Source organism: Gymnodraco acuticeps, unplaced genomic scaffold, assembly GCF_902827175.1.
Source record: "Gymnodraco acuticeps unplaced genomic scaffold, fGymAcu1.1, whole genome shotgun sequence".
NCBI lineage: Eukaryota > Metazoa > Chordata > Actinopteri > Perciformes > Bathydraconidae > Gymnodraco > Gymnodraco acuticeps.
In genome coordinates, this window is record NW_022990825.1 from 175833 (window position 1) to 198254 (window position 22422).

The window sequence follows — 22422 nt, forward strand, 5'->3', positions numbered from 1 at the left end:
AGGCCCCAAGTTGGACAGGAGCGGCCCTGAAAATAATACTTATGCATACAGTAGCCTATGTGACACTGTGAGTGTTGCACGGCCAGATACGGCTCAGCTGACTCAGATAAGGAAATATATGATACATTATGATGTGATATGAATGATAATGGGACACATCGACGTCTGCACTCACAGTGCCGCGGACTGTAGGCAACATAATGTTACTTTGATCCGGTTACTTATGTTGTGGCAGATATTTAATTAAGCTTTCTTAACATAATAGTATAATAGTTATAATAGTCAGACTGCTCTGAAGCAGTCAGCAGGCGTGGTGCTTTCGCTGAGTTGATCTCTTATCCTGGAACCTATCCGGCTTCGGAGCACAGGCTAGGTTCCAGGATAAGTCACCATGGAGATCTAGCCCGCTAAAAAGTGAACCAGCTTCGTAGTACCGGAAATCCCAGAAGTTATCTTGCTAAACGAAAATCCTGCTTCGTAGTATACCCCCCTGGTCGGGACCAGGTTAGGTTGCAGGCTAAGAGCTCAACTCAGTGAAAACACCGCCTGTACCGAGTACCGGTTCCCGACGTTCCGGTTTTAACCGGACTTGAACCGAAACTTTTTACAAGTCCAGTACCGGTTCGGCGTACCGGTACGCAGCACTAGTTGCAATGAATCGACATCTGACCAATCACGACTTTAATACGGCCACTAGTGCAGGGGGGTATACTACGAAGCAGGATTTTCACTTAGCCGGCTAAATTCAGGGAAACTCCGGCTTTCCGGTCCTACGAAGCTGGTTCTCTTTTTAGCAGTCTAGATCTCCATGGTAACTTATGCTTAGCGGCTAACCTGGTCGGGACCAGGTTAGGTTGCAGGCTAAGAGCTCAACTCAGTGAAAGCACCGCCTGCTGACCAATCAGAGCTCAGTGTGCGGAGTTTAAAGCGATCAAGTCATATTACAGGAGAAAGGAAATACAGAAAAGCTGCCGTTGCAGGAAAGACGGTCGGCAAAAATCACCGACTGTGTGAACGTGAACATTAATAGAATATCACCTCCCATCTTCAGAGCAATCTGACCATTATAACATTAGCGTTAAGAAAGCTTACTTAAATATCTGCCACAACATAAGTAACCGGATCAGAGTAACATTAAGTACAGTCCGCGGCATATCACATCATAATGTATCATATATCTCCTTATCTGAGTCAGCTGAGCCGTATCTGGCCGTGCAACACTCACAGTGTCACATACTGTATGCAGAAGTATTATTTTAAGCAACACATTAAGTTGACGAAACACTCGAGACAAATGTAATTAAAGTCAGATCAGCAAAATGACTGAGGAATAAAGAAGAGTCTTAATACTCCGTTTCCACAAACAGCAATAACACTTAATCAACATTAGTATTCACAGTTCGCAACATAAATAGAGCATGGCCTGGACAAGACCTGTTTTAAAGTGCTATGTGTAGTATTTTGTGTTTTAACAGATCGTGCTACTTCAGTCCCTCTTTGTTCCGGAAAGCCAAAGGGAGAATGAGAGACAATATCCAGAGTGTAAAACTTCAGTCGAATACCCATCATCTAACAAAGTTACAACATTCAATCTGTCAGCATTCAAAAACTACAGCTCCCATTAGTTCTACCTGCATGCATTACACCTCATCGCAATTTTAGTTTTCTCTCTTATCCAAGATATTCACCAAGACTCTTCTAATGTCATCTTTGTACCTTAAAATGTAGCTTTAGAACAAATATAATATAGAACTAGCTTAGAGGGGCTAATGTTAGATATTCCTGTGTAACTTCACAATATAACGTTTATACGGTAACTAACTAGCATCCATTTTATTCCTGCTTTTCGCCAAAGGAGTTACAAATGCCCTCTTTAGTTCATCAAAATGGTTTATATCATAGTTAGAATAAATGTCTGTTCCCTTGTTTCTTGTTGTAAATATTTGTCCTTGTTAATATTTCAAATTGAAGCTGCTATAATGCAAGAAAAATGTACACATTATCTGCCAATAAAGTATTATCATATCCTATAAAATACTACACATAGCACCTTGAAATATACTGGAACACCTGTTTTACGTCCTCGAAGAATCTTAATTCCCAGATTTCAAAGTCAAAAATCTCTCAAAAAGTTTCTCCCACTTAATGGTGATTTGCATTTCATATAATAAGTACATATTTGTCTAATATTCTTTAAAACAATTATTTTGTTACAACTTATATGAAAGGGAATAAGGGCTGCTGTGCTTTTGTTCTACACATAATTCCTTGAGATATGCTGGAGAACTTTCCATCTGAGAAGTATCCTAATTCCCAAACCTCTGTTTTTCACACTTTATATTAATTATCATTTAATATATAAAGAACACACCTCTCTAAAGTTAGTTAATACAACTACTCTGTCTCTTCTTGTCAAGTTAATCGTATTCATGAAATAAGGTATGCTGTGCTTTTGTGTTCGGTGGCAGAACACCCGGACAGTTCGAACCAAAATAAGCTTTTCCCCCCCGATACTCAGCACTGCTCCTCCCCCAGCGAGTCTGTGTTCTCCCCCAGGTCTATGGAGGCTGACGTGGCTCTCTGGCCCCGTCCTGGACCAGAACCCAGCCCTGGCCCCGGCCCTGGACACTGCCCCCCGACTATGAGCCCGCCTCTGGCTCCGCTGTGGCCAGGGTAGACCTCCACCGTGCTGGAGATGGACTGCATGGAGCGGTCCCGAAAGTAGTGGAAGGCCTCCTGGTCCAGAAAGTTCTGCTCCTCACGCAGGCCCTGCTCGAACAGCTTGCGTTTGTGCCTGAACTCGATCACCGTCTTGGTGTAGGAGTTGAGCGTGGTGACGGAGGCGGCCATGCAGCAGGTGAAGGAACCCCAGGCCATGCTGCAGGGACAGAGACACGTCTGCTTTCAGAAGACTACTAACATATGATCATCAAACAATGACAAGCCAGGTCATGGTTTTAAAGATGTACATTTAAGATGTAAACATACATTTTTTCTGAAATCACCATTCACTTAATAGACAAGAGCGTTTGAACATTTAATTTAGACTTTTTTATCCAAAGCAACTTAGAATAAGTGCAATAAACCATGAAGATATACGTGAAGATCTGAAACGATAAGGACGGGGGAAAATGGCAACTCATTGTATATGTCGAAATAGTGGAAAATAATTAAACATAAAATAATTAAACATAAAAACATGGGGAATAAAACATAGAGAAATAGTGCAATGTCAATCACAGAGAAATAGTGCAGTATAATAGTGTAAAGTCAGTAAAATGCTTTGGTAAAGAGATAGGTTTTAAGCTGCCTTTTAACGTATTGGCTTCCCTAATATTGATGGGTAACGTGTTCCACATTTTTGGGGCGTAGTTTACAAAGGCTGCATCACAGTAAAACTATTTCACCACAAATATTCTCAAATATTGTGTTTACCAAAGTAAGAATTAACTTTGCACAATATCCTACTATTGTCTTCAAATACCTTACATTACATATTATATAGCTGAAACTTTTATCCAAGAGACTTACATGTACTTTAATAATGTAGTAATGCCTATTTTGGGGTAAGGTATCTTGCCCAAGGAAACTGCGAAATGTTAACTGCAGGGGTTGGGATCAAACTGTAGGCTCCTTGATTGGTAGATCATCTAGACCCTACACCCCAGTCACGCCTAAGTACCACAGCTGGCCCTTATGTCAAGGAGACCAGGCTGTAATCAAACACCATTGTTCATTCTTCTAACACCACAGGCTTGATCCAAATTAGACCAGTGGCGGTTCTACGGGGTGGCAGCTGCCACCTCAGAAAAATGCCTTGCCACCCCAGTTGGCAGCTTTGTTTTGAAAGAAAAGTTGTGGCTCATCGGACATTTATGAGAGAAAATCTCTAATGTCCGAGTGCAAGTGAATGCAGCACAAGACGCGAGCCTTGTAACCCCTCCCCCAGCCCTGGCGCGAGCGTGGAAATATGACAGAGAAGAGACCGTCAAGTTTGGCTGTACTCAGCATTGAATCAAAACGTACTAAAGCTTTCGATCTTAATAAGTTTGTGAGGCGATTTGCTGAACAAGATGGTAATCGCCGCATTCAGCTGTAATAGGCATGCCAACTTAATGCTCTGCTCACGGATGACTCGATGAGCATAACAAAACTGTTAAGATGATGACCTTACGTGTGTATAACATTTTTCTTCTTTGTGGGGGTCTGCCCCCAACAAACAGTTTCAAGTCCTGAGAAAGTCAAATAAGACGGTGTGTAAAACTTCACTGCCCAGCCAAAAAAAAGTAACCACTTTGATTTAACTAGGCCAGTAGGTAAGGACTTTCCACTGGATAATAACTGCAGCGATGTTTATGTTTTAGCTGAATACACGTTTTTTAACCCTAACTGATGCAGTTAGTCACTTCTTTAATGTTTGTTCTTTCTGATGTAAAGTCAAGGTTGTAACTGTTTACAGTAAAGTCGTGGGGAGCTGAACTGTTCCTTTGGATATTTTGATATATGATAGTAATTACTTGTCTTTCAAATTTGAAGGAGGGTGAGCAAGCATCTTGAGGAACTAAATGATCTCCTCCAAAAAATATAGTTTATTTAATAATAACACTGAATATGTGAATCATAACAGTGATTGACAGCTGAGAGGAATAATATGATTGTTAATAGTATCATATTAATTCAGACAAACATCAATGAGACAGTTAATTAATGTACTTATTGCAGCAGTCTGCATATATTGGTACCCCTGCTGGTCTAAGAGTGAAACAAACTCATTCAGTTATTGTTCAGTTAAAATTAATTCAATTATGTCTGCCACCTTGTATATTTATATTTAAGGCTTTACTGATGTGCCACAATAATGTCACCTAATGTTATTGAGTTAAAATATAAATATTGTGGCTTTCCAAGTTAACATTGATATGACTGCGATTAAATCAGCATATACTTCTGCCAGGGAATGCCACCCCTCAAAATCTCCTGCCACCCTCTTGCCACCCCATGAATATTTGTCTAGATCTGCCCCTGAATTAGAGGTATATACTTATTATGTGTGTGTGTGTGTGTGTGTTTGTGTGTGTGTGTGTGTGTGTGTGTGTGTGTGTGTGTGTGTGTGTGTGTGTGTGTGTGTGTGTGTGTGTCTGTCTGATCTCAACAGTTGGATGTCTTCCTAGGAGCATAGATATTAAATACTTTGATTCCCAGGTCTCTAGGACCTTGGGAAAGGCATGTCACAATTTGCCATGTTTTGTTCACAAGTCCTGATATATCCTATAAACACGTATCGTGTGCGTGTGTGTACTGACCAGAAGGACCAGCCGTAGTCCCAGCTGTGAGGCCTCCAGTCCTCTGGACCCAGACTGACTGTGATCTGAAACACCTGAGTGTACATCATGTGGGCCACCATACCCAAGAGACCTGCAACACAAACGCACACAGAAGTGTAAATATCCAAACATTAACCTGAGACATTGAGGCTTGACTTGTCTGAGCAGTTGCTACGTAAAAGCAGTCAACCTGTTATCACAATGGTTCAAGAAATATGTCTATATATAAAACAGTGGTTCATTCTGTTAAATTAAAGTAAGCTATATGATGTAATGCATTGAAATGTGGTTCATTACCCATGTTCCCTTCAGGATAACAAGAAATAACTCTTTCACTGTCCTAAATATGACATATTTATGTTGGCCTCTTTTATGTGATGCAGGTTTATTAGTTTTTTACATACAAATAGATAGGCCAAAAAGTAATGAAAACCTACAAATATTTGAGGGTTGGATAACATTTTTAAAATAGCCGGATTCTGATTCTGGTTTGGTACATAGGCCTTTAGTAAGTAATGGTTTGTTTAAACTAAGCTAACAGCAAGTATAATGTGCCACAGATCAGAATTTCTAAGTTCTAAAGTTGGAATGCTGATACAGCATTCCAACTATCCCTTATGCTACGCACAAAATTCTTTATTATTCAGCCGGGTTATTTTGCGCCTCTTCTTCTCCCACATTCCACATTGCAGAAACTCCATTTCAAACCGTTCAGCTCTGTCGGGAATCAATGGCTATTACTTTTCTTATTCATAACTTTCATAATTCCAGAGATAAATCCCATAATTCATCACATTTTTAACATGGAAGTCAGAAACTCTTCAGACTTGAACAATCTTCATGCAACTTCAACTGCTAACTGCTCCTTCATACTTTCACTCAGAATCCTCATTTCAACTTCAAAATGTTACACATCTTTCTGACATCATTCGTGTAACACAACTTTTAAATCTGATTCATACTTTTAGAGATATTAAACATTGTTCAGACCTTGGTAAAGAGGCATTCTTCAGATTTTAGAGTGTGTGATGTCACAGCTAGAGTGGAGGACAGATTTAATTTTGCCGTCATATTTTCTTTTAAACCTGCCATAATTCCCAAACCCTACATTCCTGAGACATAATTTTTCATGAGAAACGTAGGAAAACATCTCGTAGGTTTAAAAAAAAAAAAAATGAAGCAACATTTTTTAATAAAATGCCTCTTGAGGGCATGAAGTGACAAAAACATTCAACATGTCTCCATTAAGGCCCATTGTAAGTTCAGCCTCATCTTTCCCCACCACAGCAGCCGCACACCTTTAGTTAATCTGCCAAAAAGGCCACATTATTAACCCGAAAGTACACAAAAAGTACACTTCAGATGCTCAAGTTCCTTGACATGCTTCACGCTTTTGAAATTTCACCGATATCTGTTACGGTGAACAAAACGTTCACATGTAAGAGGTTTATCTCTCATTCAGAACAATGAAAATGCTCTCCTCTCACTGAATACTGCACATAACCATGGAAACCTTTGATCTCTGGACACGTCGTTAGCTGAAATATAAACACCTGTGTCATGGGACACGATGATGTCATAACTCCAACCGACATGCTCAGAGCAGCAGACTTCAGATAATGGTTAATAGTCCTGCCCTCAACAGCTCTACATCAATTATGGGGTGTCATCATATGCCGTTTCCATGGAAATGCATCCCTCGCCATAAAACACGATGTCGCTGTAACTCCAATGGACACGGTCCGATCGCCCCCCAAACTTCGCTTGTATATCACCGGTCCATGCCTCAACAGCAATACGCCAAATCTGAGATCTCACCATAGGCTGTTGCCATGGAAACGCATCCATCGCCAAAAAACACGATGTTGTCGTAACTGATATGAAAATGGTCAAAACACCACCAGACTTCAGATGACAGTTAATGGTCCGGCCCTCAACATGTCTATGTGCCTTTAGTGAGTTTTCCTCAAAAGCTGTTGCCATCCCTCGCCGTAAAACACGCTATTATATAAATGGTCAAAAAGTGCTCAGACTTCACATGTGTGCTAACAGTCCAGCCGTGAAGACAGCTACGTGACAGTTTTGAAATGTCTTCAAATGTTGTTGCCATAGCAACACAATGCTCACTATGAAACACGGTTTTCTCTTAACTTCAGTGCTCCAAACGGCCCAAGACTTCACAGGTTTGGTAACGATGCAGCCATCAAAACATTTAAGCGTATTATGGGGTGTCATCAAATACTGTTGGCATGGTGACAGATCATTCGCCATCAAGTTAGTTCAAAAGTTTGCAGTTCAAATATTCTGCTGCTTTTCCAAGCTTTTTTACTTTATTTTCTTCTCTCATCACACATTCAAGCCCCCAGTGTTCATGTATCATTTCAATCTAAATTCTTCACTTTCTTCTTACACATTACATTTCAGCATAGCAATTCAGCGTCAACCTTTCAGCATAAAGCATTCCCACTAGCAATTTCTTCAGGAATTGCATTCTCTAGTTGGTAAATGCTTCCCAGAGGATGAACCCTACAGATTTTGTAATAACCCTATCCCCTCTCCTCTTGCACCAACATCAGGGTTTACATTATTAACCCCTCCCTTTCAACACTTTAAACGAATGCTGCTGTACACCCTCAGTGTGTTTCCTATTTTTTACAAAATGATAATCTGCCTGGATAATTACAATTAACCGAACAACAGTAAATCACTTTCGCTATTCGCAGCTCAACATATTATCAGTAATAAATCAGAACACATGTAACGTATGATAATTAGTCATTATACGGCACCAATTGATTTAACATGAGACACCCAATCAATTAGAGATAGGGTAACAATCGCTCATAATCATACAGTAAATCAAGAAAGCCATAAATGTAAATGAGGAAATGAGAGAAATGAATGAAAAGGTTATACATCCCAATCTTTGTGTGTGTGTGTGTGTGTGTGTGTGTGTGTGTGTGTGTGTGTGTGTGTGTGTGTGTGTGTGTGTGTGTGTGTGTGTGTGTGTATGTGTGTGTGTGTGTGTGTGTGTGTGTGTGTGTGTGTGTGTGTGTGTGTGTGTGTGTGTGTGTGTGTGTTAATTTCTTCTCGACCTTGACTCGTTTTTGTGTGTGTGTCACATGCCAGTAAGAGTACATGGTTCATCTGCTTTACTGGGTGTTATACAGTATTCATTGTAGCTTTGATGCTACCCGTCAAAAATGTTAATGTACAAAATTATATATAAAAAGCAGGTTGACGTCATCATGCTTGGCCAACACCACTAGGCTTCACTTTTTACCATTGTGACAACTACTTTAGCATAATTTTAAAACATGCTTATTGTCCACTTGGTAACTCAAGAAAAAGTACTATATCATTATGCTATATGGTTTCCCTTTCCTGTAGTGTTATATTGATTTTTGTGCAGGCTAAAATCCCAAAGTTGAGAGAGTTGCTCTCCCGCACACTTTCATGGGTGAAAAGAGGTGCTGCAGCACAGGCAGAATGAGAAAAATAAAGAGCTTTTTGAACATGTCACAGTAGAGGCACAAAATAAAAATATGAACCTAAATGAACATAACCTTTACATTGAGGTCAAGATAATTGTTTAGCTTGTTGTGAAAAAAAATCACTTTACACACTTAATTAATGATGTAGTGTTTATCATGTTTTAGTTATAGTGCCTGTAAATGTGCTTTAATGTGAGGAAAAGGATAGCCGTTTGCAACATGGTTGAAATGGAGCCAACTTCTTGTATAAGAGGTTTAACATGAGTTGGGGGAAGAAATCCTACAATCCTACACAGCGACAGCTTCCAGGGGATAACCTCTGACCACGGGCGACCTCTGACAAATCTCCAACTACTTATCCTCATGTCTAAATGTGTTAAAATAATACGATGTGCACTACTTCCCCGGAGGAACGGCCATAAAAGGTTAAGAGGTTTCGCATGTCTTTTCAGGCGTCCCATCTTACCCGACAGCACGGTGAAGACAGCGGCGAAGGCGTTGAGTTTAAGTCCGTCGATGACGTTGTTTGAGTGGAAAAGCTCGAGGCACATCAGACTGAAGCCAACCACCAGCAGCAGGATATAGAGCACCTCGGACACCACCGACAACCAGAGCACACCTGCAATACACACATTGCATAAAGCAAAACAAATAGCTTCAGGCTAAAAATACAGGGTGAATACTGATAACACAATGGCAGAGGACTATTTGGCAATATTTCGGATTAAAACCCAATGTAGGTAGGTAGTAGCAACCTGAAAGCGATGTGGTAATCTGTACATTTTTTGGTTAAGATCAGTACGTGCTCTACAGATATCAAGATTCAGCCTATTGAGTAGCTAACCCTACTGAGTTCTCACTTTAAAACAGGTCAGAAACATAAAGAAATTATCCATAAAAGTACGTTTTCAAACACTTTTTTTGTTGTTGAAAAAACTTGAGAAAACTTTGAGAAAACTCTACTTGGATTGCGGGAATTTGTGGCATCAAACACAAACATCACAACAAAACACACAAACATTGAAATATTAATACAGAACTCAAGTGAACATATGAGATAAAAACAGACTTCACACATTTAAAGGCATAGATCCCAAAACACACAAACAGACACACACACACACACCTTTGTACATCAATTACAAGCTAAAGAACACATCTAACTTTAAGATTTTACATGAGCAATACAAACCTGAAGTTATCTGTCTCCTATAATCTTCTATGTGACCTCAATGACTGTTCAAGTGATCATTTGAACAAGTCAAAATAGAGCTTTTTAACAATGTGCTTAGTTACCACCTCTTAAATCCACCAACAATGGATTGCCACTCATGGGCAATGGGAAGCTTCTTAAAGGAAGGCTCCAGTCATTAGATAGTTAATCAAAACTAAACAGTATTTAGTGAAACATTATGTTTAAACCATACCCTGAAGAAATCAGCGATATTCCCCGGTAAATAATGATTTTTTTTTAATCAAAACCTGTATATTCCGTCAGGCAGCTGACATTTTGGCCATTTTCAGTAGTCACATGATCCGAAAAACTAGGTCGTGACGTCATCTATGCGTTCACTTTGTAAACACACGACGAAAACATGGCGGAGTATTTGAGTTCGGACTCGTCAGCCGAGGAAGAAGTTTAGAAAAATAAAGTCCAGGCGGACTTGCTTTGAATTATCACTATAGGTATTCATTCCATCCAAATATAACTGTAAAAAAAATAAAAAACATACTCTGTTATCCTCTTAGGCCCCACGGACCCGGTTCCGGGGCCGAAATCGTGTCATTTGCAGGAAACAACGTCTAAGGAACCTTACTATTTAATAAACTATGAATATTTTATATCCATATAACGGGAAAAAAACTAATTTAACTGATCTTTTTCATTTTTTTCTTCAAAAAAAACACAGAATGCTAACAGTGAGCCTCTGAATTAGCCCAGAGCGAAAAATGCTAACCTATTACTGCACCGAAAATCACTCCTAGCTCCCTTATTACTTATCCTAGCTGCACATCCAACACATCGTTTATGATCGTAAAGACACAGAATCTAACGGTGCTCACCTCAACACTGAAAGATACAAACTCGCGACGTTATCAACAAAAACGTACATCAAAACAAGTGGCGGTAGGTACTAACATGCGCTAGGCTAACATGGCTTACCTTGGTCTTTGTCTAGTCTAAACTGGTCTTCAATGGCATTACAACAATAAAAACGATGATGTAGTTAATCCATAGGTTAATATCCAATGTGACTGTGTCCCTTTGAAATGTTCTGATAATCTATAAGCAATAAAACTGCAATTCCGTTATCTGCTGTCCGCTCTGTGCTCCGTGCGCTCTGGGTCCTACAATTCATGCTCCCTTACGTAGTAAACAATAAGTAAAGTCTGCTGCGTAAGGTGCTTACGCTGGCTGGCATTGGCAGTGCACTGCATCCCCATTAAGTAATGGTTGATTAATAAATCCCATTTTATGTTTCATCAGACTCTCAGAGTAGTCGTCCGGAAACTTGAAATGTTCGCTGCATACATGCGCCTGTGGATCTTTCGGTTCGGGCCGAGCACATTTCGCTAGCCACTGCCTCCGAACGTACTTCCTACGCTTACCCGTTGGCAATAGATGGAACCGAACATTCCGTGGATTGTTCCTATCCGAATTGTGGCAATGTTTCGCGATACAATGAGGCATATTTCTCTAGAATTGTGAGAGTAACTAGAGTAAACAACTTGAACAAAGCACATCCGTCAATTTGTCCTCGACACCAAATGCATAGTTCACGTCACTTCCGGTAAAATAAGTCATGTGACTCGTCAAAATGGCGCCGCCCACAGGGTTGATGTTATTTCGGTAATTAATCAGTTTAAAATCACTGATAACGTCATCGGATTAAAAAAAAAAAAAAGACTGGCAGAGACTGGTCTGTTTTATCGGATGATAATTATTTAAAAATGCGTGTCATGAGCATTCCCTCCCTTTAAGTTGACTAAATGTGAATACAAAACCATAGTGAAACAAAAATGCCATTTGACAATCAAAATAACTACATTTCACAAATGTTTCCAATTCACAACATTTCGAATGCCAATATGTATTTGTTTCAAGTGTTTATTTTCCATTCTTTGTAACAGATCACTTTGAGATCATAGCAGAGATTGTTGTAGTGTAAAGTAAAAACAATGTTCCTTACTGCATGGCTTACATTACATTGTTCTCAAATGATGATCTTAAGTAGGAGTGTATCAGGCGTTGTCTTTCAGATGACACACAAAGAGCAATGGGATAAAAACATCAAACTGAATGCAGCAATGACTTGTGGGACAACGCTCCTCTTATTCAGACTTCACCATGTTTCCCTTTTTGCTCCGTGTCGCTCTCCAAGGTATGCCCACTGATACAGAAGTTAACTAAGAAACACAAAGTTGTGCTGAAAGAGTTCCTTGTCTTGTTCTTGGCAGACATCTGAAGCTATTCACTCAGCACTCAGGGAGTAAAGCCACCGCAACTTGCTGAAGAGCCAGGAGGTTTGGACAGAGATCTGATTCAGAGGCATCGAAGCATATATGTGAAATTAAAGCACATCATATATAGTTGAGAGAAAAAATATATAAATTCAGAATAAACTCACTTATTGGCAGCACTTTTGTGTGTTTAAAGGGGCCCTATTATCCAAATGTCAGGTTCATATTTGTACTTTTGGCCTCTACTGTGACATGTTTACATGCTTTAATGTTCAAAAAGCTCTTTATTTTTCTCATACTGCCTGTGCTGCAGCTCCTCTTTTCACCCTTTGTCTGAAACCAGAGCCCAGTCTGCTCTGATTGGTTAGCTGGCCGGCTCTGTTGTGATTGTTCGGCCACTTATGACACATTTCCACTACAGCGCGGAGCGCGGTTTAAGCGTGCCGTGCGGTGCCCGGCCTGCTTTTGGTTGCGTTTCCACTAGGCGTAGTTCCGGCTAGCGGGTACTTTTTCACAGTTTTCTGGCTCTCCAAAATCGAGGTTCTTTCCGGGCCAACAACCGGGCTGAGTATGCTAAACTAGTGAGAGAATCGCTGGCAACTACAACAAAATGAACATATTTTACCGTGATTTAATTGTAATACACGTTTCAAAATGATGCCGAAGTACCAACATACTGATACCGGTTAGTAAAAACCATGAATTAATGCTTTGACAAGTCTGCAGACAGACGGCAGGCGAAAACCTTTTAAAATGCGTGTTTTCTGAATGGAGATCGGCTAAGCTAACGCAGTATATGCTCCGACCGTCCACACTCACAACAACGGCCTATACAGACATAAATAAACCAGCGACTGTATTCACCATGACACAGTCAGTCTGTGGTTTGTAGGCTACTTGTTTAACTGTTGTCTAGTTTCTGAACAGATATGAGGAGCCAACCCAGTCTCACGGCATTTCGTGTTATAGTCACGACATTTAATCTATTGATTCGTGTTCACCAACATGATTTCCCCCTTTTTTTCGTGTCACACAGAACGATTTTAAAAGCAATGCAGCACGTCTTTTTGTCCGTTCGGGTCTTGGAAGACCGGAAGCTGTGGGGTTCATAAAAACATGTTCTTACTCAATATCTAGCCAGGATTATTGTTTTTATTTTAAATCGTATAATGTCGGACTTTTTTTGTCGTCTGTGAGGAAAATAAATAATAATAATAATAATAATGCATTACATTTTTTATTAGAGCGCTTTTACAGGTGCTCAAAGCGCTTTACAAGTAATGGGGCTCAGAGCCTCAAAATACTGAAATCTGTATTTATTTATTTTTCCTTCTAATTTGTTATTCTTTTCTAAATAACACACTGTTATTTACTCACCAATAACACACAATTATCCTTGTTTTTATTTATTTGTTTGATTCCATAATCTCGGGCTTTTTTGGCGTCCGTCAGGAACTGAATTTAAAAATAAAAATAACCGGAAACAGACGTAGAACTGATTACCCAAGATCCTCAGCTATGGTTTAAGCTCGCTGATTGGATGTTTTAGCCGCAAAGCACGTAGGGATATGGTGTTAATGCGATATGAAATCCGAAAAATGTTCAGAGTGCAGGATGGCCGAAGACACTACACTACCCATAATCCCCAGCTATTGTTTAGGACTACTGTCCCCGTGATTAATCTTCAAGCTCTGAGATTGGATGTTGGAGTGGCAGTGCGCCAAGGTTACGCCGAGCGTCAAACAGCTGTTTGATATGGAACGAAACCACCCCAGACTATCCAAAACCGGAATCGAACGTCCCCCCCCCCCCCCCCGTCCCCCCCAGAACTACACATGCTGGCTATTGTGTTTCGCAAAATGTTCTATGGGACGTCTCTACTGAACGTTTTCGTTTTCCCCACAATTAGGAGTTGCCAGTATTAAACACACTGGTGTTATCAAATGTAAAACATATAATTAATAAATGGGTGAAAATCGCTTGTGTCCATAATGCGCAGCATTAATATATACCCACATGACGGCTCATTGTTACTTTGTAATTCTACTCCACTACAATTCAGAGGTTAACCTGGTATTTTTACTCCACTACATTTATTTGAGTTACTTTGCAGATTCTGATTAATGATGTGAAATATAAACAACCCTTAAATCAGACTTTAGTTACATCTGAGTAAAATTCAGGGAAGGTGATTGTCAAGTGCCAACAATCAGGAGAGATATTTGATAGTTGGTGCTTGAGAAGACTAAACATTTATCTGCAATTGATATGAATGGAAACGAGTAATAAAGTCTATTCATTACTCGTTATTCTCTACTAATAGTTAATTAAAGACTGTATATAATGGCTATTTTGCACATCCCTTTCAATATTTCAATATTTTCAAAGGTTTATTGACATATCATATACACAACTATGGTGTAGTTATGAAATGAATGAAAAACTTGGGTCGCAGGTTCCTCAACAGTGCATTACAAGACATCTATCAATATGTGTGTATAGCTCCACCATTAAACTGTCATATTCTGCACATTTATTATACTATCTACATACATAAGAGTATAATTCATATGTATAATATCAGTTAAAATAAGTGCTTCAACATAGTTAACATTGCAGGAAAGCAATATATTAGACGTTAAGTTCTTTGTCAGGCTTAATATTTATCATTTGATACCCCCAAAGCTTTTTTCTTATTTAAAAGAAGACTTAATCTAAAGTATTATTTAATGTTTGAATAAAGGTTGATTCGTTTTTCTGTTTTGCACCTCCTCCTATTAATATCTTTGTACATCCTGCACTAAACTGTTTTATTGTAGAGATCACTTAGAGTATCGTCTTGATTTTTTATATTCTATATTTCTATCATTGACCTTCTACTTTCCCCCTATGAAAATATGTACTCTAATATCATCAAAATCAAATATAACACGTAAAAACAATAATTCAATAACGTGCTTTAACCACTAGGCGGTGCACACAAGGTACACACAGCCATAATAACTTTATATTATTAGTGTAGGACTACTTTTAAAGTTACCAGTCTGCCGAGATCTACCAGTCCAAATAGAGAGGCGTAGCCATTACTGACAGCCTACTACCAGGTAAATACACACTTCTACTTGTATAAAACTGACCTTTGTATGATTGATACTTCATAAAATACTGCAGATCCTTTATCTTATCTCTTTTTAATCTACACACATATAAGTATTTAACTGAAGTTACACAACAGTGTTGTTGATACAGAGTTGGAGTTTATTCACACGTCACATACTACAGTGGGTAATGTTTTCAAGAAACATTGAACAGTGCTGCCACATATGACACAGGAAAAAAGGAAAGACTCTGAACCCTTTCTTTGCCATTATATAAAAATAGTATTGCTACAAAAGTATAAATTAGGCTTACTAATAAGACAACTCAGATCTGAAGCTACACAGGAATCTGCTGCCAAAGTGCAATAAAAAAGACAAAATTAATAGAATCAAACCCTTTTTTTGTTGCATTTTAGTAGATTATAAAAATAAATGCCTTTAAAATAGGATGCAAGCAACACTAGTTTCTTAACCTGAATTGATAATAGACTATAATCAATTTAAGTTTGCATTCTTATACCATTTTGTATAATAATTATAATGAATAAGTTCAAACAAACTCAAACTTACAGCTGATTAATAACGGTATCTAACTTGAGTTTTTATCATATCAAAAACCTGTTGAAATGCTACTGTTATTTTTATTACGCATCGGCAGCCTCCAGGAATGCTTCTTTCACAACTTCGCCGTCTTTGAAAGACTTCATGTGTTTCGCAAGAACGTGCCTGACACGATAAGATTCTATGGTAGCAGCCTTGCTCTTGTTGTTGGGCCTGGTGAAAATGGACTGCTGTGCATTTAGCTGTCCTTTCAGGCCCCTCCCCTTTTGGGAGCGTAGGGCAGAATTAGGAGGGAATTCCGTCTCGTAGCGTTTGGGCACTGTTTTGAAATGCCGCTCCTAAATTACCCTTCTTCGATAAAGCCACGCTCGCATTGCAGATGAGACAGATGGACTTTGAATTGGAATAGATACAAACATAAACATCCTCCCACTCGGAGTGAAAATTATATATGTTTTGCTTCTGCCATAATTGCGGTCTTGTGTGTGTGCGGACTGTAACTCCTGTTGACACGGACAACGTTAGCGAAGCGAACTAGTGCACAGTACTGCCCACTGCCCACCAGCCGCGCCCCGACACATGGGGTCACGCCGGCCAATCAGAAAGCTTTGATGCGTTCAAGTGCATTATTCTGGCACAGGAAGATTATGATATAGGACATTAACGATAAAACAGAATATTGTTGTTCTATTTTTAGACACATCTCGCGATCGACTGGGAATCTCCCGATCGCGATCGACTGGTTGGGCACCCCTGCACTACACTATATATAATCCAGGGGGCGGTATTGCGCCTAAAAGCTGTTTGCCAGCCGCCCTTAAACAACAAATGAAGAACAAGAAGAAACACAACAACAAAACGAACTAAATACAAGAAGAAGAAAAGTTAGTATGGCGATTTCAGATAACACACAGGAGCTAGAACCCACCTGCTTCTTTTAAATCAGCTGTGTGGGAACATTTCGGGTTCCCTGTGGACTACAATAACGATGGAGTGTGCGAGTGGTGGATCGGACGAAGACGGTGTGTCGGCGTTGTTCTACAGCGGTGCGGTATGCTAATATAAACACACGCCAAACATGCTAAATCCTATCAGAAGGCATCACCCAAATTTGCCAATCACCGGAGCCCGGCAAAAGACAACAGCAGTTCAACAGCTGATCCCCGCTGTTTTTAAGAAGCCAATAGACATGAAAGCCGTGAAACCAAAATAAATAACGGAAGCTTTTGGCATATGTTTTTCAACGACTTTGCGCTCTTGAAACACTTTCTTATTATTTATGATGTAATATTTTCAAGACATTCTTTTTAGTTTTACAGCTTGATGAAACCTTTTTTTTTTACATCAGCCATTATAGATAATATGGCCATCTGAGTGTGTGTGGTACTGTTTATGGTTTGTTTTTAACTGTTTAATACAGTTAATTATTCAAAATGTCAGAGTTCCTTATTTTGAAACTGAAACTTGCACTACTGTTCAAAAATAAATAACAACAAACCTGGAATTATGAATTTGGGACTTTTTTTTGCTTTTTCTTGTTGTACCGAACCGTACCGAACCGTGACCCCCAAACCGAGGTACGAACCAAACCGTGACTTCTGTGAACCGTTACACCCCTAATGTACACCATCTGAAGATGTGTAGTTTTATTCATATTTTCACATAATTTTACAGCATATTGTTATACTATTTCAGACTCAGTATTTACATTCTTATATTCAAAGAACATCAGTAATATCTTTAAAAACGACAAGTTCTTTTATATCAGCTGTGCACCGTTATCGTGTAAATATAACCTATCTACGAATTAGATCAAATGTAAAAGTCAGCTGAATTAGTGTTGATACTGCAAGGAGACGTATTGTGTGAAGAGAAATTGAAGATGTTGTTTAATTGTTGATATATTTATGATCCACGTCAAGTATTCAGTTTCGGCGGCATTTCTTCCAGTTTGTCCAAAGGTCTTCTAATCAGGGCTCTATAAATAAAGAACTAAGGCAGATCTGTAATATGTAATGCAGCCGAACCGTGTATTACAATGCTGTTATGTGATGACTTTTAAAGAGAAAAGCAAGAACACTCAGAATAAAGTATTATTTTCTTTTAACCCTCCGGTATCACTGTGGACGTTTTTGTCCATATGGGTAATTTTTCACTTTGCAATAACTTGGTTGTGTTGGTGCAAATGGCCTGATTTTTTTGTAACAAGGCTATTTTCTCGATCTATTTTGGAATTCCAATTTCAATTTTTCAAATCGGTCTTTAATTCACTGTGTAACAAATCGACTACGCAAATTAGTCATTCGAGACAAAAATGTCCACTGCAAAATACTTTGATAAAAACATTATATTAAAAGGTTTTTTCACAACTTTTTTGGGTTCAATCTTTAAAGCAACTTCCGCTCTAATAGAAAATACCAAAAATGTAATCATTTTCATGATTTTAACCCTTTAAATGCCATTTTGAATACATGAAACCTCTGTTTTTGTTCATGATGATAACCCAAAAATACATATCTGGGGACTGGCTCTTTTTTTTTTATAACAGTCTTGGATATGTCAAAGATTAGCAACAAAATGGATTTTTTTGCATTATTACTTTTTGCACAAAATCAGATTGAACAAAAAAGTTACAAATTAGTCATTCGGGACAAACATTTCCACTTCCAAAAACTGCTCTAAAATGACAACAGATTAATATTTTTGTAAACTTTTTGGGGTTAAATCTTTCAATCAACTTCAGTCCTGATCAAAAATACCAAATGTTAAATTATGTTCAGGATTTTAACCCTTCAACTGCCAGTTTGAAAACATGAATTTGCGTTTTCTATGAAAAACATGCACAAAAAGGCAGTTATTTTCCATATAATAAATGTTGGGGGGGTCGACTTTTTTTTTATCACAGTCTTGGATATGTCAAAGATTAGCAACAACAATGATTTTGGTGGATTATTAGTTTTTGCACAGAATCAGATTAAACAAAAAAACTCACATTAGCCACTCGCGGACAAAAATGTCCCATCCACTCCCATTATAACCACATATTTTGATCTCTCCGCCATACCGGTATAAAATCATGCATTTTGTAATGTCAGGGTTTTATATTGGAGGAAAGTAGTTCAATTTGTCCTTTTTACTCTATATCACCAGATGTGACATTTTACCATTGAATTACATGCTTGTCATTTATTGGTTTATTTGCCTGTTGTATAATGGGGCCCTGAGAGCCATTGGAATACATGTATGCAACTAATATGATGTAGGTGTGTTGGTATGGATGTGGAAGAGTGGTATCAGCTGAGAATTGTGTGTGTGTGTGTGTGTGTGTGTGTGTGTGTGTGTGTGTGTGTGTGTGTGTGTGTGTGTGTGTGTGTGTGTGTGTGTGTGTGTGTGTGTGTGTGTGTGTGTGTGTGTGTGTGTGTGTGTGTGTGTGTGTGTGTGTGTGTGTGTGTGTGTGTGTGTGTGTGTGTGTGTGTGTGTGTGTGTGTGTCTGTCTGGATGTACAGTGTGTGTGTACAGAGATAACAATATACAGTAGATTTGGTTTACAGCAAGTCGCAGTTTTCGCAAACTAATAATCCACCGAAATCAATGTTGTTGCTAATCTTTGACATATCCAAGACAGTGATAAAAAAAAAGCCGACCCCCCCAACATTTATTATATGGAAAATAACTGCCTTTTTGTGCATGTTTTTCATAGAAAACGCAATTTCATGTTTTAAAACTGGCAGTTAAAGGGTTAAAATCCTGAACATAAGTTAACATTTGGTATTTTTGATCAGGACTGAAGTTGATTGAAAGATTGAACCCCAAAAAGTTTAAAAAAATATTAATCTGTTGTCATTTTAGAGCAGTTTTTGGAAGTGGACATTTTTGTCCCGAATGACTAATTTGTAACTTTTTTGTTCAATCTGATTTTGTGCAAAAAGTAATAATGCAAAGTAATCCATTTTGATGCTAATCTTTGACATATCCAAGACTGTTATAAAAAAAAAGAGCCAGTCCCCAGATATGTATTTTTGGGAAAATAACTCATTTTCTCTGTTTTCATCATGAAAAAAAACAGCGGTTTCATGTATTCAAAATGGCATTTAAAGGGTTAAAAACCTGAAAATGATTACATTTTTGGTATTTTCTATTAGGGCGGAAGTTGCTTTAAAGATTGAACCCAAAAACGTTGTGAAAAAAACCTTTTAATATAATGTTTTTATCAAAGTCTTTCGCAGTGGACATTTTTGTCTCGAATGACTAATTTGCGTAGTCCAATCGAATGATACCGGAGGGTTACATTTTTTTCGGATTTCATATCGCATTAACACCATATCCCTACATGCATTGCGGCTAAAACATCCAATCAGTGAGCTTAAACCATAGCTGAGGATCTTGGGTAATCAGTTCAGCGGCTGTGTATCGCAATGATGCTCGAAATGTCCCTTATAGGCCTACGTCTGTTTCCGGTTATTTTTATTTTGAAATTCAGTTCCTGACGGACGCCAAAAAAGCCAGAGATTATGGAATTAAACAAATAAATAAAAACAACGATAATTGTGTGTTATTGGTGAGTAAATAACAGTGTGTTATTTAGAAAAGAATAACAAATTAGAAGGAAAAAAAGATTATAAAAAATACAGATTTCAGTATTTTGAGGCTCGGAGCCCTATTTATTTTCATCACAGGCGACGAAAAAAATCCGACATTATACGATTTAAAATAAAAACAATAATCGTGGCTTGATAATGAGTAAGAACATGTTTTTATGAACTCCACAGCTTCCGGTCTTCCAAGACCCGAACGGACAACAAGACGTGCTGCAGGCACGAAACACACTACCAATAGAAATACATTGCTTTTAAAATCGTTCTGTGTGACATGAAAAAAATGGGAAAATCGTGTTGGTGAACACCAATCAATAGATTAAATGTCGTGACTATAACACGAAATGCCGTGAGACTGGGTTGGAGGAGCTGTGAGCTCTGAGGGCTAACAGCTAACGGCTGATGTTGGTTTTGTGTTTCGCATTGAAGATGACGTCACGGCTCCACCTACACTGCGTTACTATAGTTAACTTACTACCCCAGTTCCTAAACTGTAATGGAAAAGCAGCATAAAGTGAGCCTGGCCTACCAAGCCGTGCGAGGCCCTGCAGTGGAAATGCGCCATTAGAGAGGTCTCGTCCCTTAGCTTATCACGTACAATGTGTTGGAGCGCTAGCCAACAGAAGTGTGAGTGTTACATAGTGATGTCATTAAGGTGCTGTTTACACGAGAACGCAAATGGTTGTATCCGCTACTTTTCTCTTTCGTATAGCCCGTTCGTTCACACGAGGCCGTAACGGCCCTCTGGGGGGCCAAACGGCTCTGTGTGTACGCCCTATACGATCATTTCCTGATAACGATGAAGCCATAGCCCCACCTCTCCCCACCTCTGCTGCTCACTGCTGTAGCATGGTCAGTAGCTACTGCTACTGACCATGCTACAGATGTTAGTGCAAAATCTAAAGCTCCTCTACCACAACCATCAGCAACAAGTGGACGTGGAGAATTACATGAACTACATGTTGCTAAATCCACCGTGGGGCATAAACAGAAGGGCAACCATGGCAACCAAGGCTCGGGGGTCTTCTTCGCTGCTTTTGGTGTATTTTGTGGCAGAAGTACAGCACCACTTACAGGCATATGTACTACAGCGTCTCCAGCGCTTTTGAGCGGTCTCGTGCGGAAGTACAGCGCCACTTACAGGCCCTGCATATGTACTACAGCGTCTCCAGAGCTCCCGAGCGGTCTCGTGTGAACGGAAGACTTTTTTGATATCGTATTCGGTTCGTTTGCGTTTCGTATGCATTTGCGTGTAAATGGGGTCCAAGTGTGTTGGAGAGAAACTCAACTTAACCTATTAAAACAGTTTTTGAATCAAGCTGAGGCTTACTGGCATTTTCACTTAATATATTCATTGTTTCCCTTATAATTTTTATAAAGCATTGGAATGCATTATATAAAGCACTTAGAGTCTACTTGGCACTCTATAAAATGTAATCTACAAGTAACTTTTTTATTAAATAAAGAGTCTGTGTTGACCTTCACTTCTGGTGCTTTTGTGTGTGGAAAATGACAAGATTTCCATTTTGTTGTTCTTCTGCCCTAACTGCACAGACTGAAGGCGGGGACGTTGAATTGTCCTTCCATTTGTTCTGTTTACATACATTCATCCAGTGTTGGATGACAGAGATAATGCGATGAATCTCTAAAGGATGATGATACATTTCTCCTCTGCAGGCAGGACACAACCCCTACATCTCAAAACAAGGTGAAGTATTTGTTTCTGATCTGGTAGGGGAGGTGGCGTTTGATATATCCATCTTCTTGTCTGACACTCACTGGGCCCTCGGGTTGTACAGGGCTGTACAAAAATCCCATCAGAGCAGAGAGAGACATTTTGCAGGATGATGAACACGTTTTACAACCCCACTGTTGTTCTTCACGCTCT

At 39.1% G+C, this 22422-nt stretch overlaps 1 protein-coding gene across 1 annotated transcript in view; it reads right to left on the bottom strand.

The window, feature by feature from the left end:
- Nucleotides 1-2514: 2514 nt before the first annotated feature.
- Nucleotides 2515-22422, bottom strand: part of gsg1l (gsg1-like) — a 40410-nt gene continuing 20502 nt past the window's right edge. Inside the window, exons 3-5 of the mRNA XM_034232871.1 lie at nt 9285-9437; nt 5304-5415; nt 2515-2878 (exon numbers count right to left, since the gene is read on the bottom strand). Of these exons, the coding sequence (XP_034088762.1) occupies nt 2515-2878; nt 5304-5415; nt 9285-9437 (629 nt within the window). The remainder of the gene's footprint in view (nt 2879-5303; nt 5416-9284; nt 9438-22422) is intronic.